The sequence below is a fragment of the Patiria miniata genome, unplaced genomic scaffold (genome assembly GCF_015706575.1).
Source record: "Patiria miniata isolate m_02_andy unplaced genomic scaffold, ASM1570657v1 HiC_scaffold_3, whole genome shotgun sequence".
NCBI lineage: Eukaryota > Metazoa > Echinodermata > Asteroidea > Valvatida > Asterinidae > Patiria > Patiria miniata.
In genome coordinates, this window is record NW_024037069.1 from 36,987,372 (window position 1) to 37,012,018 (window position 24,647).

General features: G+C 39.1%; 2 protein-coding genes across 2 annotated transcripts in view; one reads left to right on the forward strand and one right to left on the reverse strand.

The window, feature by feature from the left end:
* Window positions 1-1,167: 1,167 nt before the first annotated feature.
* LOC119737396 (galactokinase-like) lies at window positions 1,168-7,392 on the reverse strand. The gene is made up of 7 exons (XM_038211721.1): window positions 7,115-7,392; window positions 6,253-6,442; window positions 5,346-5,604; window positions 4,595-4,776; window positions 3,261-3,411; window positions 1,964-2,126; window positions 1,168-1,513 (listed from the first exon to the last, which is right to left on the reverse strand). The coding sequence occupies exons 1-7, from the start codon at window positions 7,289-7,291 to the stop codon at window positions 1,439-1,441; spliced, it is 1,197 nt and encodes a 398-aa protein (XP_038067649.1). The 5' UTR covers window positions 7,292-7,392; the 3' UTR covers window positions 1,168-1,438.
* Window positions 7,393-7,516: 124 nt separating this feature from the next.
* The window catches only part of LOC119737394 (sorting nexin-29-like), a 31,582-nt gene continuing 14,451 nt past the window's right edge, over window positions 7,517-24,647 (forward strand). Inside the window, exons 1-10 of the mRNA XM_038211720.1 lie at window positions 7,517-7,725; window positions 8,526-8,737; window positions 9,086-9,129; window positions 9,682-9,856; window positions 10,811-10,943; window positions 16,446-16,548; window positions 19,594-20,565; window positions 22,878-22,974; window positions 23,322-23,389; window positions 23,988-24,051. Of these exons, the coding sequence (XP_038067648.1) occupies window positions 8,538-8,737; window positions 9,086-9,129; window positions 9,682-9,856; window positions 10,811-10,943; window positions 16,446-16,548; window positions 19,594-20,565; window positions 22,878-22,974; window positions 23,322-23,389; window positions 23,988-24,051 (1,856 nt within the window). The 5' untranslated portion in view covers window positions 7,517-7,725; window positions 8,526-8,537. The remainder of the gene's footprint in view (window positions 7,726-8,525; window positions 8,738-9,085; window positions 9,130-9,681; window positions 9,857-10,810; window positions 10,944-16,445; window positions 16,549-19,593; window positions 20,566-22,877; window positions 22,975-23,321; window positions 23,390-23,987; window positions 24,052-24,647) is intronic.

Consider the following 24,647-nt stretch of genomic DNA (forward strand, 5'->3'; position numbering starts at 1 on the left):
AAATGGATGGAATTGGGGGGTTGGAAATATAAAGCAAATATAGATGCACTGACTTTTTGAAGGTTTTGGGTTTGAAAATGCTATAAAAACCAAGAAAAACGATCATTTTCCTGTAGTCTGGTTCCCTGACTCCATATAAGAAGAAACAGAGCAGTTTACATACATTGGGGAATTGTAAGGTCAGGGAACCAGTCTAGCTGGCTCGTACCCGTTCATAGGTTTGTAATCGATTGCAAACAAGTGCAATGGTCAATTGGGGCCGGTATTTGAAAAAAAGCCAGTTGTTTCCAACGCTGATCGGCCGATCAGCGTTGGAAATTGATACAAAAATACCACTTCTCTTGAAAATGACAGTATACCAGGTGCCATAATTTTACAGGATGCTTTAGACTGTCATTTACCAACATCCTATTAAGGTATTTCGCAAAAACTTGGTAGTTTTGTTTTTCGATGTTTGCAAATGTTGTATATTCCCTTTAATGCTTAAATGTGACTTTAGCTGTCATAAGCAGGGTTCCCAGAACTTCAATATAAACAAAATTCCCCGAGAATTTTCCAATATTAGAAGAAAAAGTGTTAATGTTCATTGCAAATAGATGTGATTTTTTTCAATTTCAGAAAGCCAATCAGTTACTAATGGATTTTTCCCTTGTACCACGTGTAAAACCAACTACTCATATTTGTCATAATTTGTTTTTCTGTAATTCAAGGCAGCGCATCTCTTTGGAAAGGTCATTTTTAATATATACATACTTTTAATCAAACTTTAAACAAAGTTTGAATAAGGGAATAAATGTATGCTTTTTTAATACCGACCAAGCACATTTTTATTCCCATTCATAAATACCTTTCGGTCCAAGAGTAAAAAAATACGAAATTTCCAACAATTTTGTTCAACAATTTTACTTAATGTTTTTCGAAACACCCCTCTAGCTATATAATGGAGTGTCCAGCTTATGAGTAAGACGTACAACTTTTATGGAGATTGGCATCGTGCACACTGTTCAATGCCGCGCAGATGCAGCTGTGGCAAGTGCGTTGTGAAGTTAGGACTATGTAATACTGGTAGAACTGCGCATGTCTACTTGAGGATTGTGAACGTTCAACCAAGAAAGACATTGGATTTCATAGGAGTCAAAATTTCATGTGAAAAAAAAGTGTTTATTGCCAGCGATGTCTTTATCATCCGTTTAAGACCGGCCATGTGACGGGCTCTCGACCAATGGGAATGGGTAAACTGTCTTCGGTATTTATGAATGCTAATTGGTTACAGGTCATCCTCAAAGGAAAAGGTATTTTGACAGACTTGTTAAAAAGATATAAATATTGCTGTTTTTGGATTACAAAGCCAGATAATTCCTTTAGAAGGAAATCATTAACTAAAAACAAAAAGTAGAATTAGATCTTTATGACATAATTAGTACATGCAATGAGTCTTTTACTGGAGGGTCAGTATCTGTGCACCCTTGGACGCTGCAGTCACATAGAATGTCGCTGTACCGGTGTACTTCTCCTGAAGGAAAGGAATGGAAAAAAAAAACAAGGCTAAAGAATAATTTGTGGCCTCAAGATTGCCAAGTTGTCAAATTTTGTTGATGTATTGTTCATGTTCTAATGATGCAGTATCTGCCTTGACCAATGTAATTATTTTCAATGCACTGTATACACAGTGCTGACCGAAAGCTTGCAACAGAAAAATCACAATCCTGCTCAGGTGGGATTTGAACCCACGACCTCCTGCTTTATTACGTAGACATCTTAACCGCTAGTTAACCCTGGTCAGCCGTAGTTGTCCTTGACCTAGGTCGTTTTCCAAACCCCGGCTTCAGCTCTGTCTCTGGCTCCATTCATGCAGGTTGGTAATTGGGCTGGACCCGGATACGGAGCCAAAACCGGGGTTTGGAAAACAGCCTTAGCTTGCTACCAATTTCTAGTCTGACGATGTCCAGAGTTTTACTCTTACCTTCATGTATGCCACTGTTTTCTCCACCACGTCTTTCCTCAGTAAGGTCACGGTGCAACCCCCAAATCCTCCCCCCATCATACGGGATCCGTACACCCCATCCACCGCTACGGCTGCTTCTACAAGCTGGTCCAGCTCTGGGCAACTGACTTCGTAGTCATCACTATAAAACAAAGTTTCAAAAAGTAAAGATCTACACTATTGAAGAGCATTTACTTTCAACTTCCTTTGGTCAAGGTGCAAAGATTTGTGTGCTGATAAAATATTTGCGTGACATGTCGAAAAAATGGAAGCCGTGAGCAGCTTAAGCAAGTGGTTTCTGTCGTTGCTTACAAAATAATTCATAAATACATGTAGCTGCGATATGGATTATTTATGTTCTTGATTTATTTTACCCAATCCACACCTGTTTTGAACTGGTGAAATACCTTGCAAATTTTGTTTCACAGCAATGTATTTAATAGACTCAAAGCTAGAAAATTTAAATTTGAAACATTTTCACCTGTGAGTATGCTTAAATGTAAACGTTTGTTGAGCTTTATCACTGCACCAATCAGGCTTTCTTTTCTGCAGTTGAAGGAATTAGCATGCAACAGAGATTTTTGAACTAGTCGTAAACAGAGATTGAACTAATCATGATCAGAGATTAATATCAGAAGAGGTGTAGTTATCAATTGAGCATAAGTCAACCACACCGTGCTGAACTGATATTTTGTCTGAAAGTGTTTATCAGTACTTCAAAGTAGGCATTGTGGCATTGAGTTTCAGGATACAAGACTTAAATGTGTTGATTTCCTTGGCTATATTTTGCAAGCAGATCCTAATTACTCCTCCATAGTCCTTTTAAGTTCATGAGCTGAATTTCACCTTCGTATTGCAACTGGCCCCATATAAAGAAATAATAGCATCTTAAATTCTTAATCCTGCAAAATCCTCAAAATAACTGTGACGGAAGTTGAAGGATCTGGGGCCGATTTCAAGGCGCTGCTAAGCACAACTATTTGCCTAGCACAAAAAAGTCTGGCTTATAAAAGCAGGTTACCAGCCATATTTCCATGTGATGTATATTGCTTGTGATTGGTATTCAGTTGTTTACTTCGCATGAAAATCTCATGGCGTTTTGGCTGGTAACCTGATAAGCTACACTATTTTTGTGCTAAGCAAATTATTGTGCTTAGCAGCGCCGTGAAATTGGCGCCTGGAAGGATAGGCTTGATGTCAACAGGAGCAACTTTCAGAAGGACTGCCATGGTTTCCCCCGGAACTACTTAGCCCAGCTCTCGCAGCGTCTGCTTACCGTAAGGAGTTATGGCTCTCAACCATCAGCTTTCCGAAGGTAACGTAGTCCATCTTCTCCAGTGCCTCCACACCGTCGACGGTGCGTTTTATCTCGCTGATAACGTGCTTGGCTCGACGGAAGACGTCCTTATCAAAGCTGGCTTCAGCAGCTGCAGATGACAGATACGCAACAGAAATTAGTCCCTGGCCAGGAGGTCCCCTTGACCAAAACAGTTTAACTTTCTAGTTGCCTTGCCCATTCAAATACCTTGCTGCTTGTTTTTTTTTTCTCAATTTTATAGTGCCTTTTGCATTATAATTCACTCGAACCTCTCTTTTACCGAATTTGATTTTTTAATGCCCATTTGTGCTTTTAAAGTTTTAACTGCTTGTATAGTTCTATATTCTTATACTGTAAGCCATGTTTTAATAATGTCCATTTGTAATGTCCTTTTGTATTGTCTCTTCTTAAATTGTGGCATCAGGAGATTAACTCGATAGTAATTTAGTTTACTTTTTAAAAATCCATCAGGGGTGCTACTTTTTTTTTTTCTTGTTCTCTCTCCTAACTGTATGTGCATGTTTTTGTTTTCTTTACTGTTCTTATTGTCTGTACTTGAATGTTTACCTGTGAAATGAATAAATGAAATGAAATGAAATGAAAATATTGATATGCAAGCAGAATAGTTCTGGACCATATGTATTTAAAGGTGCAACATTTGAAAACATTAAAAAAATGAAACTACCGAACTATTATGAAATACCTTAAGTGAATAACAGTTTCAAGCATCCTATGAAATCACTGCACCTGGTGTGCTGTCCTTTTCAAGAAAAGTGGAATTTTGTATCATTTTTTCAACGATGGCTCAGCTGAACCATCGTTGGAACAAAAACAGGTTTTTTTTTCAAATACTGCCCCTAATTGAAAACATTTAGTCAGTCCATATTTTGCTTGTAATCAGTCTGTGAATGGATACAAGCCAGCTAGTCTGGTTCCCTGAGCTGATAATTCCCTGACGTCTATAAATTGTTGTCTTTTGGCTAAAGAATCGGGACAGGGAACCAGACTAGAAGAACAGCATTTTTGTCTTGTTTTTTTCCCCAGCATCCATGAACAAAAAACTTTAAACAGGTCAGTGAAACAATATTTGCTATAAAATACAAACCCCAAAACCGTCCATTTCTGAACATTACAGCAAAAGCAAATGTTGTATATTACCTTTATTAAAGCATGGAGGAAAAAGAACACATGATTAAAGTGAGGGCTATAATGGGTTAATATATCAAATTTACCAAGATACAACAATTTGGTTCCGTCACATTCTCTGCAAAAGATTATTGCAAATCACCCACCTCTCAGTTCCTCCATCGTGGCATCTCGTAGACTCTTTTTCCCAAGTCCGGCAGCTCCTTCTTCGCATTGTCTACGCCGGGTCGGGTACTCGCTACCGGTCAGCTCGTGTCGGACGTTGGAGTTGGTCAGCAGCACAACCACCTTTGGATCAGCCAAGGGGACCAGCTTGGATTCCATAGAACTGCAACAAGGTTGAAACTTCTTTATTCATTCTTTATTTGTCAGGATTTAAAATTTGTTTCACAATTGGTCACAGTTGACATTCAGAGATAACGGCTGAAAAAAAAAAAAGTCAAATAATTTTGCATTTTGCTCCAAAATAATAAACTCATGACAATTTGTACAATGTGCTTGAAATTAACAAAAAATTACAAAAGTCATTCAATTGTAACGATTTTTAAAAAATTTCTATACTATACATACTATGAATGGTTCTTCAAAAGCTGATTCAAATTCTGAAAGGAGAATCACACTACTTTCCAACCATTTCATTCCTGAGTCTGATATTAACATTGAAGTTTTCATGAATGTTTTTTTTTTCTTCAGTTTTTCAAATTGATTTCCTCTGTATTTCTCCTCTGTAATTGTGATTTTTTGGCTGTGAGGTGTTTAGTGAACAGGGGTATCTCAGATTTGGGAAGGGTGTAACACGACCATAACTTATGGGGTTAAAAATATACAATTTTCTGCTGTTATGTGGTTTGTGCCGTTTTTGTATGCCAGGGAGTGACATTTTGCATGGCTACGTACCGACAGTCAATGAGTAGCGCATGTCCTTCCTCCGCCATGACTGAGATGAACTGGTCCATGATGCCACACGGCATCTTGGGAAACTCGTGCTCGGCCTTCTGACAAGCCAACGCCTTCTCCTTGAGGTCCTTGGTGGGTCCGTTGGGGTCCATGGCCTCTAGGAAGGTATAGGTCGCGACCTCCAGGGAGGCGGAGCTTGAGACTCCTCCCCCGAGGGGGACCGCGGAAGCAATGACGGCATCAAAGGATGACAGTGTACCTGGGAGAAAAATGAAAATATGGGACAGGCAATATAATTATTTCAAGATATAGGTCTTCTGTCATTATTGTGTACCTCCATGAGTGCACAGTGACTCTCTCATCTCTAAGTCTAAAGAAGGCAGAGAAAAAGTTTCTCATCTGGGATTTTTTTTTAAATGATAGAAGCGTCTTTTTTTTTTATAAGACGGTGGTTTCTTCCATTTTTGCATTTTTTTTTGCTGATACAAAGATTGTATCCAAAGGAGCCGCCATTGCTGCAATTTTATTGCAAACAAATGAAAAAAATAATATATTGACAACATATTCGCAAAATATACTGCAAATGCATGATTACAAAAAAGGAAAGAATTCCATACACGGCCTTGGTCCGTCTCAGACCTCCTGCACAAAGTCTATGGGCCATGACAGAAAAAGTATTATCAAAGAATTTGTGCACTCCTAAAATAGTGTTTCTTCATCAGATTTACAACTTATGGTAATTTTCAGGTCAAGGAATATGAGTGGAGGCCGTTTATGGAATTCTTCTCCCCCCCCCAAAAAAAAAATGCGGATCGGAAAAAGGAAGCAGGTGGAGACAAGAAACTGGTTTATTTTTTTACCTGGCCTAATGACCAGCCTTAACGTGAAACAGAGACCACTACCTCACCCTTATAACACTGCACCACTCCCTTGACATAGTTAGCCCACGCTGGCTGGCCCGGCTCCAAGGGTTTATCGGCAGTGGGCAGGTTGAATTCAACGGTCTTTGGCTCATCTGCGTTCTGGGCCGTGGTCACCACACGGCACACGCCAGTGCTGGTCTTGTTGCCCACCAGCACTGTAACGTGTGGTAAAGCCTATAGGAAGTGAAAATAAAATTATATGTAAAGGCCAGACTTTGTCGTCTGTAAAAACATGCTGGTACCTGCAACAACTGAAAAAAAGAATCTAGTGCTTTAGTGTAGTAAAAAAACAAAAATGTGTATATTATTATTAAATAAACAAAAAAATTATTTCCCTAAAAAACAATCAGTGCCTTATTATAACATTTCCAGTATATTATTCGTATGCCATCTTTCAAGCAAAACCTACATTTAAAGCTGAATTATAGTATAAACATGGCGGAATAAAAATACATAAATAAAAGCACTAATCAAGGACCTTAAATGTTGCGAAAAAAGTCCAACTGTCTCAAAAACAAACAAACACATTCATGCATATCCACTAGAAAACTTAAAAAGTTAAAGCCAAAGGGGGCGTATCTAATTAGAAAAACTAACAAAGAAAAAAGGGGGAAGAGAATATTGTTTTGTGAACGCAGCGTGAATAAAATCCACATTTCATCAATATTTTGACTGAGAATAATCTCTTCATATTGAACTTCATCCTCCCACCCCTTCCTCAAGGCCAAGACAAGCTAGCTCAAGCTCTACGATAAAGTTACATAACTGTACGCCTAGGCCTGGCTTTAAATAATACGCCTTCGATCGACCACTGTACAGTGACTGCACTAAGTAAATGCCACGAACCATTGGAAAAACCCATCCGTCGTTGTAGTCCGTGTGCTCTCCGATCAGGTTAATTCTCCCCGGGGCACATGCAGCAACACCCGGCTTGCTCCCAAACTTCTCCTCGAAGACTCTGCTCGCATCTTGCACCAAGTCTTGGATGCTTTTTATCTTGGTAACTCCGCCTTCCGCCATCATTCCTTGATCGTCGTCTCAAACTCTCTGCTCTCGGTTCAGCTAGCTAGCTGCAGCAAAGTACTGGTAGACATCGTACACGTGTACGTGTTGAGCGACCCCACTTTTTTCTGCCGTCAATATTCAAATGCAAAAGCCGCCTACAGAAAACTTTAACCTCTGGCCCTGGGAGAAAGGTTAAACCATTCATCATCTGTCATGTCTGGCTCCCTGTGCTGTTAATGGAATAATACGTGACACATGCATGGAACCAGACTTATCAACATCCGATGAACGAAACTACGATGCATATGGATCATGTTGTTTTGAGGGAAACTCCCCCTCAACATTGATCGATGAATCACCCGTTTTTATAGCCATTTTTACCCCGAGACTCTGCCAATGTGTTGCTCTAAGTATCAGCGACGGACGTGACTGTGTTCTGATCGGACATTCTTGTAAGTTTCATTCACAGATTGGAAGGAAATATTATTTTAAAAAAATTGTCTAAAAATGATGCAACCTCATTTGAACTCTTTATGTCATTGATGTTTACGTTCTAAATTAATGCCATGGGCGCGGCGAAAAGTTTGAACTGTGAGTGTTGTGAATTCTCATCACGGTGATCCAGGATGTATGCATGTTTTTAAGATCCGTGTTCGGGTTTTTTTTTAGACAAAGGAAGTCAACACTCTACACAGGACACAAGGAACAAAAATGACAAATTACTTTCATTGCTTCATGCTTGTTATTATTATAATAATATTGCAGCATGTGCAAGAATTAAAAAAAAACTGTCTGTGTCATGACAACTTGTGGTGATAATTTCTGGTACAAGAGTGTTTATCAATTGTATTAATTTAAATTTATAATATATATACATTGTAATGTGTAATTTTTTTAATATCAGTATTATTTCTGCTATAGACATTTATTTTATGTTATTAAAATCTGTTCTCAGTTTTTTCCCTAGCATTTACATGAAGTATTTGAGCACTGACTTTATCATGTTGATCAGATAAAAACTGAATGGAAGATAGTTATGGAAGAATCATGTAGGGACTGAAAATCCAATCCACATGTGGAGAAGGGAAGGAATCGTACCCGGGCCAAGGAGGTTGAAGGCAAGGAAAGAGCCACTAGAGTGTAATACTAGAGAAAGCTGTTGTTAGCTATTTCATGATTTTTAGACCCTGTTAAATTCTGTTGTTTACATTTTTTCCCTTTCTTCTGTTTTCTCCCTTTTTCTGTTTGCCAGAACCGAGCGGCCATGGAGCATCTTCCTCAGGAGCGCCAGCACCTGCTAGACCGTCTACTGGATGCGGTCAAGCAGTGCCAAGTACGCTTTGGTGGACGCACTGAGCTGGCCACCGACAATGACAGTCGGGTCTCGTGTCTGTGCGCTCAGTTTGAGGCTGTCTTGATGCACGGACTAAAACGAGGAGGCACCAACCCGCTCAGTGCTCTGAAGTAAGCGCTCAATCCTTTAGAAAACTTTATCAGAAAACTTTATAATCTGGCATTAAAATGGAATCCTTCCATTGTGATGTGTATGTCAAAACCAGACAGAGGTGGACAGAGTTTAAAAGGAAGAAATTTGGCAATTTTAAAGAAGTTTCAAGTTGCATTCTGTTGAGTGTTGACTTGTAAAATAATATAGGGATCTATAATTAAGCTCAAATCAAATCTCAATTGTTAGCCATTTTAAAGTAGTCTTTCACATTTTATTGTCTTACCAACAAAGATTTAAGAACAAATTGAAACATTTTTTGCTGGTGGATAGTTTAATTTTCATTCATGTTTTTTTTTCCAATTCAGGCAAATAACTGGAATCCCTTTGATAAAGCCAGATGGAGATCAGGGTATGTGTTAACTTTTCATGTTACATGGGCTAGTATGTTTTGTCATTATGTTTGCATTTTTTTATTTTATGGTAGGATATGGGATAATTATACATTAATGTTTACGTTTGCCAATTTTCTTTAAAAATATGTTTTTTGATCACTTTGGTCATGAAATTTGGGAATTTATTAAATATTTATTAATTTATTTGGGTTTTTTGTGTGGCACTGCACATAAGCAATACAAGAGTGACAATATGTTACGGAAAGTCAATATACAGAAAGTGGTATCTTATAGGCAAACACTCAGTGGTGAACTGTTTTGAAAATTCCTTCTGTTGGACCCACTCAAATCTTGATTTCTTTAAATTTGGGGCAAAAAAACACCAGAATAAGGATAACCTAGGTCTTTCTCATTTTTCTCCTTCACGGACAGATCAATTTATCCGAAAGTAAGCATTTCAGCACCTGAGCTGTTTTACCTTGCCGTTATCAAAGGTACTTCAAAGACAACAAGTACCTGTTTCCCACTCAGTTTTGTTGACTTGAGACTTTTTAAATTTTTTCCCGTAGCGTTTTGGCCTGTCGTCCGTGAGAACCTGACCAAGCATGAGTTGCAGCGTTACATGTCCCTCAAGTACATCACATCGGATGCAGGGAGGGCCAGGGCGTGGCTAAGAAGCACACTCAATGAGCATTCACTGGAGAGATACCTCCATTCATTTCTGGCTACTCCAGATATGCTCAAGTAAGTAGCAGGGATGTAGTCCAATCCATCACAAGTCCTTCTCAAGTCCATTCACAAGTCCGGTCACAAGAAGTAAATCACAAGTCCTTCTCAAGTCCAGTCACAAGTTTTGGGAGATGACCACTATTAACAAAGGAATGCCTTTTGTCACAGTTCAGTTAATACTAATGAGAACTGGAGATGGATGTTGCTCGGAATATTTCACAATTTTTTTGTGGTCCTTTGACAATGCCCACCCAATAATCATCTTACCATTTTGGTGTATGTAAGATGAACATTACACAAATACAGTGAAATTTCGATAAGTCAAACTCTGATAACTCAAACCAACTGTTAAGTCAAACAAAGAATCCATTCCCCTCAGTAGTATAACAATGATATACAAATCTGCTAAACTCAAAACTCTGCTTAAGTCAAATTTTGAACCTGTTCCCTTGAGGTTTGACTTATCAAGACTTCACTGTATTAATAAACTCACAGAAAAACTTTTTTTCAAGCTTCATAATGATGAACTCGTTCTCATTTACATCATTTCTAGCGGTCCCTATAGACCTATATTGTGCTTCCACCATTTTAGTCATGTTCCCTGTATCCAATAAGAGTACTGAATGATAATGTTTTTGTTCAAAAAAGGAACCAGACTATTTTCCCTCCAGCCTCGCTTTGGTAACATTGATTTGAATGGGAAAAATCAAATGGCTGCAACATGATAATGGTCTATTACTGGTTACATTATACTCTTGAACATTTTGTAATCCAGTCCTTATCTAAGTTCAACTTATCTCCTAAAATCATTCGGAAAACAAACAGAGGGTGTGAATATTTGGGTTTTTGATTAGGAGTCTTGACTAATTGGACAAAAAGTTGTGTTATAAATGTTCAGTAATTTGCAATATAAAATTATTCATTGCAATTTGACTGTAAACCCGGTTTGGATGACTGTCCCTATTGTAGGCAATACTATGAACCTTGGTCATTTCTGCTTGACGAAGAGCGATCCAGTATGATTCCTACGATGGCAAGGGGTCTGGGCTCCATACTGTTTGCCATTAACATTGACAAGGAGGAACTCAATGGAACCAAACAGGTGAGAAGGCACCACGCTAAAACTGTTATTCTAATACATGTGATGTGTGGCTCCTTTAATTATTTGTGGTAAATAGTTTATCTGTGGTTCAATAAGGTAGTGAGTTCACATTTGTGACCTGTTCTGTCAACATCAGACTTTTCTGGGCATCAGGTCAAAAATGAGATTTTTGCATATTGTTAAAATATGTACATTTTCCTTTTAATAGGTGGTTTAATTTTTGAAACCAGTCATTCCTGGGCAAAGTTATGCTATTATGAAGTTCATCGTGTCGAAAACTAGAAAACGGAGAAAATGGCAGTTACAATGAGTTTGGGGCCTATTTTAAGACCTGTTTCAAGTGACATTTCTTTAACTGATATACCTTAACAAATCATCAAAAATACTATATTTAGAGTTCAAATTAGGGTTTCAAAATTTTATAGTATATTACAAATATGCAAAAATTAGAAAATCGAAAAAAATCACCCCTACAGCATTTTTTGGCCCTATCTCCATTTCAATCTCTGCTTTTGACAGAACAGGTCATATTTAATAGTCTCTCCCCCCTAACTCCGCCCCTCATTTTCAACCCTACCCTTCCAGATGATTGTCTCTTCCTATTCTGCCTTCCCTACTCTTCTTTTCCTTTCTTTTCTCAGTCTAGTGTTTCCCTATCTTTTTGATTTTGTTATAAAAAATGCTGTTTTCCAAATTTGTGCCTGTAAAATGTTTTCCTATGTCCACTTGTGCAAGTAGTTTTCTGGTTTTCTGTTTTAAGCTCCCTTTTCCGTTTGTGTGTGTGTTTTTTTTAATTTGTTTAACATTTTTTTAGATGCAGTACATGTATTTGTAATGTATTTTTTTGTATTATTATTTTTTCTTATTGCAAGAAAATTTATCAAAACGAGTCGCTCAACTGCGACGATAGGTGGTGAATCTGCTTCTCCAGCCCCCCCCCCCCCTATGAGTTTGACCTATCATGGGCAAATAGTGTAGCAGACATGTTTTTAACCCTAACTCCCAGAGGCGTTTTTGCTAGGATGCAACCTCAATCCTGCAAAATCCTCCAACTGCCTCCATGTAAAAATTGCATACAGCCTCAATCCTCCAAAATCATCCATTATTTCTTGAATGTGGTCCTTGGAGGGGTGACCACTGCCTTAATCCTGCAAAATCCTCCAGCAATCACTGTCAATATGTTGAGGCAGAGCCAGTGACATCCTGGAGCAGTGCGGAGGATTTCTAGTACATGTATAATCTAGGCCTAAATTTATGCACGGCTGAGCATAAACAACACAAGGTCCGGCCTAAGACCTTGACACAGTGCATTCTCCAAAATCAGCCACACATTTTTGCCATATATAGCCTCAATCCTGCAAAATCCTCCACTTTGCAAAGAAGATTTTAGAGGATTTGGGAAGGTTAGGGTTAAGAACCTAGAAGACAACCTATCGATTAGTCATGCAACTGAAAGTATTTCTTCGAAAGGGAGCAGTTTTTGAAAGGAAGTTACTTGTCATTTTTGTCCTGCTTTCGGTTCAAATTGCAGAATTTGGTGTCAATATTCGGTAAAACTTTGTAAGATAAACACTGTAATTTAATCACATATGACGTCAAGCTTTGACGTACATTTTAAGGAATTCATAGAAAAAAAGTTGGGTTTTTTTTCAAAAAAAGATTAATCTTTGGTCTCAGTTTCGGTTTTATGTGATGATACACATATTTCACAAGGACACTGAAAGCGGATATTTTTTGTTTTCCAAGCGTTTTGTGCAATCGTTGCAAAAGGAAAGCTAATTGTACGGATTTAGATTGTCGGCGATATTGGACCTTTTCCTGCTAAGTTTCACTTTTAAGTACAGATAAATTTACCTAAAGCAGTCGTAAATTCCAAATGCAAGGAACCTTTGCAGCAAACCTTTTTTTTTAATGCTACTTTGTGCTTTCATTTACATTTTTCATTGTCACGGATAATAAAACCATTGAAATTACTGTCTTGTAAATATTATAAACACCATCGATATCAGAATTTTCAATAATTGATATATCGGAAATCCAATATTGAGAATATTCGATATATCGATTATCCCATGTGAAAATTAAAGACCATAAAGATGACACTTTGTTCTTAAGTTACAATTTTCCATGGCTTTCTCTGGAGCATATTGCTCAAACTTTTAAAACAAATCTTAGCACTGACACTTTGTCCAGAACGGGCGGTTTCTTCTGAGGTTTTACATTGGGGGAGAGTTAAACCGCGAATTTCAGCGAACGCAGAGCACAAAGCGACGGTGCTTGGCATTTCACAATGTTTTTATTTTGAGTCACAAGCACAAGTTGCCGCCGAGTTTTATTTCATTATACAGCAAACGTTAAACACAAAGTAAAAACGGGAGATTTATTTTGACGATAATCTGATGCAATTTTGATATCATTCCTCAATTTCGATATTTCGGTGTGATTAAAAGATTGCTATCGGCGATATCGATATCAAAATAATATCGTATAATCGAGTAATATCGATATATCGACGGTGCTTATTGTATTACATGCTTTGTACACAATGTAATCCAATGTACAGAACTAGAAGTTGTTCAATTCAATACTTTCAGCTCTGTGAAGTTTAAGTGGACCCCACAACCACTTGATTTCATATTCCAATCCTTTTATGACACCACTTTGCAAAATGGTACCATCTAGGACTTTGCAAACACAATTTGGACAATATTCATGATGCGATGTGTGGTGAAGCAAAATCACAAGAACAAACAACAGACCAAAACTGGTAAATACTTTTATGGACTTTTGGGAACTGTAAATGACGCTGCGTGGCCTTCTCATGAGAACTAAGGGAGAACTATTGTGTGAGTGCACGGCCTATGAATTGTGTGCACTGGTCATGTGCATACTGATTTTTATGCCCCGCGGCGAAGCCGAAGGGGCATACTGTTTCCGCCTTGTCCTTCCGTGGGTGGGTGGGTGTGTGGGTGTGTGTGTGGGTGGGTGGGTGTGTGGGTGTGTGTGTCCGGACAAATCTTGTCAGCGCGATAACTTGAGAAATACTTTACATATGAACTTCAAATTTGGTTTGTGGATTGTCCTTGGCAATTCTAAGAAGCCTTTTGCATTTGGGGCCAAAAGGTCAAGGGTCAAGGTCACAGTGGCTGAAACAATAGAAATTTTGTCAGCGCGATAACTTGAGAAATACTTTACATATGAACTTCAAATTTGGTTTGTGGATTGTCCTTGGTAATCCTAAGAAGCCTTTTGCATTTGGGGCCGAAAGGTCAAGGGTCAAGGTCACAGTGGCTGAAACAATAGAAATTTTGTCAGCGCGATAACTTGAGAAATACTTTACATATGAACTTCAAATTTGGTTTGTGGATTGTCCTTGGCAATTCTAAGAAGCCTTTTGCATTTGGGGCCAAAAGGTCAAGGGTCAAGGTCACAGTGGCTGAAACAATAGAAATTTTGTCAGCGCGATAACTTGAGAAATACTTTACATATGAATTTCAAATTTGGTTTGTGGATTGTCCTTGGCAATCCTAAGAAGCCTATCGCATTGGGGGTCAAAAGGTCAAGGGTCAAGGTCACAGTGGCTAAAACAATAGAAATCTTGTATTTATTCTGAGATCATAGGGATTAGGGATTAATTCATATAAAACCTACAGAAGACACTAATGCTGTCAATGAACGTTCCATTTGACCAAGGTACATGTAAGTTGATGTTAGAGTGGTGTTATGTCATGGAAACAGTCACGGTTGCGGGGCATTTGTGTTTGTAAACACACCTGACTTGTTGTTGTTTATCTTAATCCATCATTTTCCCCTGCATTATCACTGATATGGCAACACGGCAGCGGATAATCTTTAGACAAATTGGACTATTTTTCAAAGATTGTATCATTGTGATTTTCATACCGTGTCAACCACAAATCAAAGGTGAATATTTCTATACAAAACTGAATGTGTGAAAACCATTAGTTGCACAACAACAACAAAAATGTCAATGAATTGTTCCTAAAAAAAACAGCAATGTTGTGCTTTTTTTTTTACCATGCGTATAACTGAGAGTTTAACTGTACACTAGGTCCATACAGGTTGAGTAAAAAAAACAACAAAACCCAAATGGCGCCCCTTACTTTTTTGAAAAAGTTCTGCATGTTGCACGTTCAAAATCTACATGTAGGATGGTAAAAGCCCAAGTAATAAGCTCTCTTTTAGTAAAAGAATCATTGAAATCGCTCATGTACTTTTCCAGTTATGGATTTGGAAACACAACACAGTTTTATAATTTTGTCCACGGATCACAATGAAGGTAACTGATATTTAAGCAAAACGAAGACAATTCACACATAAAAAAACCACATCAGAACACTCTCATAACCATGATAACTGGCACTTATCATAACCTCTATTTAAACACCTTCTGTGTCCAATGTTAAAACAACATGCTAGTTTTATAATGTCAAGACTTTATAGTCTACTCTTGCCCGGCCTTCTACTTGGCTACTCCAGAGATTTATGGGATTATTCTTATATCGTTTTCATGAAACAACATGGTTTCATTTTACAGAAATATCACGTACCTTATAACAGGCTCCGTGGACATCATTTTAAAACTGTGTTTGTGTTGAAAATTCCATAAGTGGGAAAGTACAGGAGTGATTTAATGATTCTTTTACTAAAAGGACCACATAAACTTCCTTAAAAAAATCAGGGGTGTCATTTTGGTTTCCTTTTTTTTTTTTTTAACTCATCCTATATAGGCTATGTAGTAAGCAATCTGAATAGGATGATTCATGACAGTTAGAGTTATTTTTGAAAGGAAAACATGCTGATTAGGCTGATTTGAAAGCATTTTTGTGATTTTCAGAATGTTTAAACAAGCCAGTTTCCTTTTTACTTTTCAAAGAAATCAAATGTAAAATTTTGGGCCGCAAGAGTGAAATGAGGTTCCATTTTTCTCTGAGAAACAAGTTTCATTTCAATATTTCAATTAAAGTGGATTATTCCCTTTTTTTTTAGAAAACAGGTTGTTTTGAATAGATTTGTACTTGTCTTGATCACATGCACCGTTCTATAAAATTCAATGCAAAGTACAAGAGGGCCATATTTAGAAAAATAAATGAATTTATTAACACAGTACGAATGCCATGATCTTTGCTCCGTATATCAATACAGTATCACAAGCACATACCGTACAGCATTATAATCTTGATTTGGCATTTAAGTCAGCAAATAAAAGAGATATGATTAAAAGAAGTGGTACTTATTTCAGAGATGTGATAAAAGGATGGTCCTTTACCATTCATTTCACAGAAAAGGAAAATAGAATTACTATCTTTAAACCAAGTATGCTTTTCAACAATAATTTTGTCAGTTTCTTTTTGGATAGCTGCAAATGATATACTCTACCTTTAAATACTAATAGCTTGGTCATTGTGTTATGTATCTTCTTTACTTATTTTTTTAACTCTTACAATTTTTTTTCTCTGAATTTTTGTTTCCTACTGCCAGGCACCTACCCTGACTTCTTTGATCCAAACACCGGAGGTAGTTCACTCCTACAGCATGGCACAAAAAGATCCAGAGCCTGTGTACGTCACAGGCACAAGTACTGGTGAGAAAAAGAAAACCAATAAACTAACCCAATCAACCAAACAAACAAACAAACGCCCCAACAAACAAACAATCAATCCAACAAGTTTGTTTGACAAACACAACTTTATGCTGGTGACATATGTTTGTGCTAGGTATCTGTTATCAAAGGTACATATCTGTGATGGGTTATACATGACATGTATTTTTTACAAGCTGGTTTACCCGATCATAGATCGGGTAGGGCGTAGTGTTGGGGATGGAAATGTGGGGAGTTAAATGTAAATGGGGGATATAGTTGGTGAGACATGCAGTTAAAGAATATCAATTTCTGTTGTGTGATCTGAGGCAATTTCTTATCACTAAAACCAATTTGAGCAAAAGATCATCTGTGAAAGTTTTGAGTTTTGAGTAATTGAATCAGCTACATGTATTCTGAGCATTAGAATCATTATTGTAGGCTACAATATTTTTATTCGGGGAAGAAAAAGTGTGTGTGGGGGGGGGGGGGGGGAGACCAAACAATGTTCCCCCTCAAAATGTGGGGGTGTGTGTGTGGGTGGGTGTGTGTGTGTGTGTGGGGGGGGGGTTCCCCTGTCCCCCGTCGATTTACGCACATGATAATTATGTACCATGGCAACTGTCTGTAAATGTTGCCGTTGGTCTGTTAAATTGGCTTTTTGTGAGGCAGTCGCATTTGGAAAACGAAGATCATCTTTTAAACATCATTTTCGAGTTTGGTGTCATTGAATCAGCTATTCTGAGTAATGGAATCATTATACATGTAGTAGCTACAATTTTTATTCGGGGAAGAAAAGTGGGGGGGGGGGAACCAAAAAAGTCTCCACCGCTTTAAAATGGGGGGGGGGGGGGGTGGAGGGGCTCCCCGTCCCCCACCGATTGACGCCCATGATAATTATGTACCATGGCAACAGTCTGTAAATGTTCCCTTTGGTCTGTTAAATTGGCATTTTGTGAGGCAGTGGCATTTGTGAGAAAACGTACTTGAAAGGCTTGCCGTAGTACACAGGCGAAGGCTGATTAAGAAGGTCATAATTAAGTTTCAGAATATTGGACTCTTCAACAAACGTAAACTTGAACGTCTTACAATTTGCGAGACTGTCTGCGAGGAACTTGTCGAGTCAACTGTTATTCAACTTGGGTCAACCATCTATATAAGAGCAAATTTTACTCGGCCTCCGAGAAATGTTTGCTCCTGAAACGATCTGAGACCGCGGTCTTTCGCGACGCCAAAATCGCTCCACGTCCGTGGAAAAATGTGGAGGGTGTCTTCCGCCGGATCGGACACATTTTCGTTGATTTTTTGTGTGACTGCGTTTAAGATCGCGATGCTTGAAGCAATGCATCGATCCTTCGTTGATCCCAGACAGCCCCCCGAAATTATAACGCAACACTGTGGCGGGCAGCGAACTCACAACGCTCAGCCTTGGTGGAAGCATGGAGCTGTATTAACACACGATGGAAGCAACAGAGCACTATACACGTCACTCACATGCTTGTGCTTCAAATCATGCAAATAGCGAGCACCGTAGACCCAACCTCGTTTCCAGGGTGTGGAGCAGGCTGCAGTACGCGTTGCCATCGACAGTTTTGCATAGCCCGGATATACTACGCAGTGTAGACTTTCGATTGGTCAGACCGCGCAAGGCATACCTAATGTGTAGTCCTTCTGAGTATTTGTTGCACTCGGCGCAGGGGCGGCAAGCGAAGCATATGAAAGAATAGGGGCACTCGGTGGCCACGCACCATGGAGAAAAAATATTTTACCAAGGTCACCCCATATCACAATTTGGTGAACGCTTTGGCAGTACGGCTGAGTAGAACACGTAAACGAAACCCCTACGTTGACCTCGCTGACCTCGCACAGTCTAGACTCGCAGAAAAGCCAGCACAGGGGGCGGCCAGGCAGTCAACGTGAAAGCGCACACGACGGAAAATTCCTGTGCAAAATGCTGTCACGAAAAATAGACGAAAAGGATCGCCGGTCCGTACGGGAAAATCAGGACGACCCGAAGTGTCCGACCCGGCGGAAGACACCCTCCGTATTTTTCCACGGACGTGGAGCGATTTTGGCGCCGCGGGAGCCCGGGGTCTCGGATCCTTTCATGAGCAAACATCGTCTCGGAGGCCGAGTTAAACTCTCTCTTATATATATAGATGCATTCTTGTGGCTTAGTAATGACTTGTTCTTTCAGTTTGATGCATTCTGTGCAATTCTTAATGTTTCACTTTCGCTGATTTTATCCATCTGTTATTGGCATTTCTTGCTGTCAGATGATGTTGAAGAAAGATAAATAAAACACCGGACATTAGGCCGACATTTTAACCCTAAAAGAGCCGGGTTATTTTGACCATCTCTCAGTCGTGGAGGGAGGGGGGGGGGGATTCCGCCCCCTCCAAGATCTCGGCCATCGAGTGATAAATTATAAAACTCGGCACATGCACAGAACAACTTATCATGAACATACCCAGGAAATTTTTCGACTGTAGGTCAAAGGGTTTTAGAATTACGGCTAATTGATTATCCATGTATATGCGAATTGTAATTCTGTTTTGTGTACACTACATATATGGGAAAATTCAGTTTTCATGGAAATTTTTCGCTGCGTAGCAACCCCTGCTCCAAATTTTATGTTTTTGGTATTTATTCAAAATATGCGCAAGACTAAGATAGGGTAAGATAAGGGAATAATATTGGTTAGGGGTCAGGAAAGTCGGGGGGGGGGGGGGGGGAAATGTGCAGAAGTCTATGGGAATGTCACACTAAGATTAATATTCGGATATAATATTATTTTTATATCAATGATTTTTCATCAATTTTGGCTTATATGCGCTTTCATACATCATATGATTTTGCTTAAGGGAGTTAGTGTACAAAATATATGCTTGCACTGTAAGCACAGTATGACAATGCGCAGAATCAGCAGAGCCAAGATATTTTGACCTGGTCACTTAAATTTAAATCTCTCTTCAGAGCTTTCTTTACCAAATAAAAAGTTCTTTTTTTTAGTAAGTTTTTCGTTTTTTGAAAATTTCATTCCTCCAGGAGGAGCCAAGGAAAAAAAAGAGAAGAAGAAAAAGAAGAAGAAAGGTGTCGTCTCAATTGTTTCCTTCAACGATGATGACTCGGGCAGTACCGTTGTGTCTTGCGGGTCCCCACCCTCGCGCCTACACCACCATCAACGACCCCGCAAGGACTCCACGGGGAACAAAGACAGCCCGCCAAAAACCACCACCACACAAGGTGGTGCAGACAGGCAAACGATCGGCTTTGATGTACCACCCAGTCAATCCAAGCCTGGCGCACAGACTAGTGCAGGATTGCCTTTAAGCAACAGTACTTATAACACAGAATCGCTTTTTAGCCGGACTAAGTCACTACCTGACGGAGATCTGATTGTTTTGAATGAATCACTGCCAAATCTTCCCGGTACGACATCATCCATTCCAAGGGAAGACGGTGATAGGGAACCAACTATTGCAAGTCAGCAGCAGGCATATCCAGATGAGACCAGTCGGAACGGAAGCGGACTCGCACAACAAAGCCAGCCCATACCGGTTCAGACTGGTCCAATGCAGAACCTTACAACTCAGAATCCGATTCCTGTCACAAGTGCAGCGACCAACATTCCCGATCGACCAGCTTACAATTACGGCTTGGACAATAGGAACCTTGTCAACCATACGGTCCAGCAACTTGCGACGTCCTTCCCGGCCAAAACGCCGCCCCCAACGCCAAACAGTGCATCGTTTGTCCAGCAGTATGATCACATGAGAGCCACGCTGGATGCAGAGAGCGTCGCCGACAGGCTACGGCAGCAGGAAGTCTCCCCAAAGACTGGATCGGAGTCCAGCAGTTTTGATGCGGACGTTATTGAAGGCACGCCGCCTAAAGGCTCGGAAGTTCAAGATGGTTCTCAGCTGAGATCTCGACAGAGCTTCCATATCATCGGCAGTGGTGATGACGATTCAGAAGCAGCTATGTACCCTGTTAATGAGGATTCTGCCTCACAGCAAGGTAGCGATTTAAGTATTTTTGCTAAGGTTTTTAAAATTAAGCAGAATTGACTGTGTGCACAAGAACCCTTTCAGGCGGGAAAAGTGACTGGACCATGTAGTTACGAGGGCTGATTGATAAGTTCGTGGCCTAAGGTAGAAGGAGATGAGCTATACAGTTTTGACTGATGTTGTGTGTAGTTCAACTTGTTGAATGATTACACAGAAGGTTTGAAGTTATAATTTTTTCTTGCTCTTCTGTTACAGATAATTAAACCTCGACTGTCCTGAGAATTAAACCTAGAAATGGAAAAAATGGAAAAATTCGATCAAACGAATCAAGACCAAGGAGCTTGGGGTCCAACAAGCTGACACCTTGAACATTTGGACACAAATGGCTGATTTTTTTTCTCGATTTTTTCCATTTTCAAGGTTTAAGCCATCTTGTCCAAATGTCCAAGGTATCAGCTCGTTGGGCCCCAAGCTCCTTGGACTTGATTTGTTTGTTCAAATTTTTCAATTTTTGCCGTTTTCAAGGTTTGATTCTGAGGAACCGGGGACTGTCAAGGTTTAACTATCTGTAACAGAAAAACAAGAAAGGATAATTACTCCAAATTTCTGTGTAATCTTTTAACAAGTTGAACTGCACACAATATCAGTCAAAACTGTATAGCTCATCTCCTTCTACCTTAGGCCACGAACTTATCAATCAGCCCTCGTAACTGGGTCATTCCACCGGGTTGGGGAACAATGTGTGACATATGACCATATTAAGAAAAGCATGAATGCCTTGCTAGCAGTTGCTCTACATAATATTTGTTGTTGGGTGTTTCACGACTGCAGAAAGTTTGAAATGATTTCAATGTATTTTGCCAAAAATATGAGCAAACAATGTCATTTTGGATGTAACATTGACACTGTCTCAGTGTTACGTCCAAATGTGACATTTGTACCTTTTTTTAAAATTTATGCGAAACATCACCCAAATTCACTTTGCGTACTTCTTACTATACATGCAACACAATAAGAAAAGATTTTGTTACGGTAGTCAGGTATCAAATGGAGCAGAAATGATAGCTTGGTTGTGTGGATGTAACATTGACACAGTGTATAAAAATCACTCAATGGAAGTGTGACATTGGGTTTTACACTGTAAAACCCAATGTCACACTTCCATTGAGTGATTTTTACACCGTTACATCCACACTTGAGGTATTGTTTCTGCTGTATTTGAACCCTGACTATACCAAAACAAAAGCTTTTCTTGGTGCTTAGGTGTCCAGTTGTAAATATGAAATGTCAGTTTGGGTAATATTTTAAATACGTGTAAATAATGGCAAAAAAAGAATATTTGGATGTAACATTGACACGGTGTCAATGTTACATCCGAATTAATACATTTTTGCTCATATTTTTGTCAAAGTACTTTCAAATGGTTTCAAACTTTCTCAAGTATTAAAACACCTTAAGACAAATATTATGTTGAGCAATTCTTTAGAATGCATTGATACTTTTAATAGTATAACTAAATATATGGATGTAACATGCACTGCTTCCCAACCCAGTGGAATGACCCAACTACAGGTGGGTATAGTGAATAGGAACCGTTGTTTGCTGTCAATTCAGGCTGGTTCCTGCATTCCTTGAATTTTCAAATGAACTTGGGGGATGGTAAACCAGTTTGTTAAAAATTAACCATTTTTTGTAAAAACCTTTGAAACTGTACTTTGCAAGTAAAGGTCTTGATTTTATCGTATTTATATCCTTTTTAAAAGTCTTGGATTTTATTAGAAGTTCTCCAATACAGAGTTTTTTTTAATGAGTAATTGGGTAATGCAGTTTTTGAAAGCACACTTTTTGTTGTGAAAAGGTTTCAAGAATTAGCAATATACAATCATCACACCCACAATAGATGTCACTGTCCTTGTTTATAAATTCTTTTGTCTGATGTAAAGTTCCAGAAATGACTTGAATTTTCAGGTCAATGTGGACCAAGTTCGGGCGAGGACCATGTTTGATTTGTGACATAAATTACGCCTGCAAACTATTAGCAATGTGCGAACGCCTCTAGTCAAACGATGGTCAAAACGTCATCACAAAGTTCTTGATCCTGGCTCCCTGCTGTTCCGTATGATGCGTGCGGCTATTGGTAACCAGTGATTGAACCGGGCTCCAGTCTCCGGTTTCAAATAGTCAACTAGATTAGTGCAACCACCCTGCGTTCAATTGGAGTTAATAGTCAAACTTCAGTGAACTCATAGTCCTTGTCTGAAGTTTCTGTTTCTGAGGAAATGCTAAAATGAACAAGTTCTCTTTGTTTTTGTCCGAGTGCAGATACACAGTCTACAGACTCCAGCATGCTGGGTTTCGGTGCTGAGACCGAAAACGCTGCCATCGGCTTACTACTGGCTCAAAAAAGCTTCAAAGAAAGGTTAGTATTATCTCTGAAGTTAATGAAAACAGCATTCCTTGTCCTGAAGACCAAATTTCATATGAATTACAAATAAAAATCGCACTTTATTTGACGACTAGCACCAAACAAACAAAAACACTGGAAGATTTGTTACGGCAATTATAAAGCCTAAAATTGTTATTTTATGACATTGTTTAAAAGCCAATTTATTGCCAACAATTGTCATAGAAATTGGAATTAACATTTAAACTACTTCTTTTATATTTGGTTTTAAGGGGTTTTATGGGATAAAGACATATTCATTGCAATCTCATGAATTTTCTAGGATTGTGATAGTGGCCTGTATTTTTTGTCTTTATTTTCAGCTTGCAAAACACGTTAGATCCAAGCACACCAGAAGACACACTGTCCACATACCAGACAATGTCTAATGGTAAGGCTACAAACAAATGTTAAAAATGAATTCAGTTGTCTCAAAAGTGCCGCGTGGAATGTTTTTCTCAAAAATACATATTACTTTAACTGATATATATATCTTAACCCCTAAATGGCCATTTTTTGTTAGGATAAATCCTACTTCAACCGCTATCCAAGACTCAGCAAATAATAGGCATTTGCTTTGGACCTAGGGCCCATCTTAATTCATGTCCGGAACAATTTCCGGACAAGTTGCAGGTAGAATCATCCACTTTGTCCGGAAGAAGCTCTGCATTTGTCCCGGACATTTTCCGGGGAAATTTTCATTAGCAAGTGCTTGACTCACCAATACTGATAACTTCATTGCAGGAAAGATTGCGGGGAAGTTGTCCAGAATCCTGCAACTTATACCCGATACAACGTCCGAAACTTGTCCGGAACTCCTTCCAGATTTGAATTAAAATGGGCCCTAACATTGCAAAACAAAGGCCCACATAAAGTAGTATTAGTTGGGCTGCAGAGTTTTGTGTCTATCCAAAAATAGGCATTAGCTTTTCGGAGATTATTGTTAATATTAACATGAAGAATGATTTTCAATTTGGTTTTTTTTACAGATGAGTTAAAACAAGCTGTTCTTGCCATGATGAATCGGAATGACGACTTGCAAGAACAAAATAGGTAAGAGATATTTCCATTGCAAGCTGTTACTGGAGTCCATTGTTTTTCATTTAAATACAGTTCATTTTTTCCATCATTTGCAACCATTAGTTAAACAGTCTCAATGTTTGTCATCAATATTTTGTGGTGGACGTCAAGAAATACCTGAATAAAGTTTGTCAATTAACATGTCAGGTCACTAGTATTAGGGGATGAACAGTGACAAAGGAATGCTTTTGTCTCAGTTCATTTGAATAGCTTGAGACTTGACTTAAGATTGGATGGTCTTGTGGTAAGTTGTCTGCACTAGTAAGCAGGAGGTCATGGGTTCGAGTCCCACCCAAGTGATTTTTTTCTCACAATCACTGTGGGGCAACACTGAGTATGGGCTCCGTGCACCAACGAATGAGGGCGCCCTTTTACCTAGCAACGACGTCCCATGGGCGTAACATTTAGCTGGTTGACGCGCACTGTTCCTTGTGTGTGACGCACGTACACCAGGGGATTTGTACTATGTACACGCAGTGGTTCGGCCGCGCGTCGCTGCAAAATTGCAGTCAGGCAAGATGGCGTTGGTTGGTCACCCCCAACTGTACTTTCTTTGCCGGTGAGGGGGT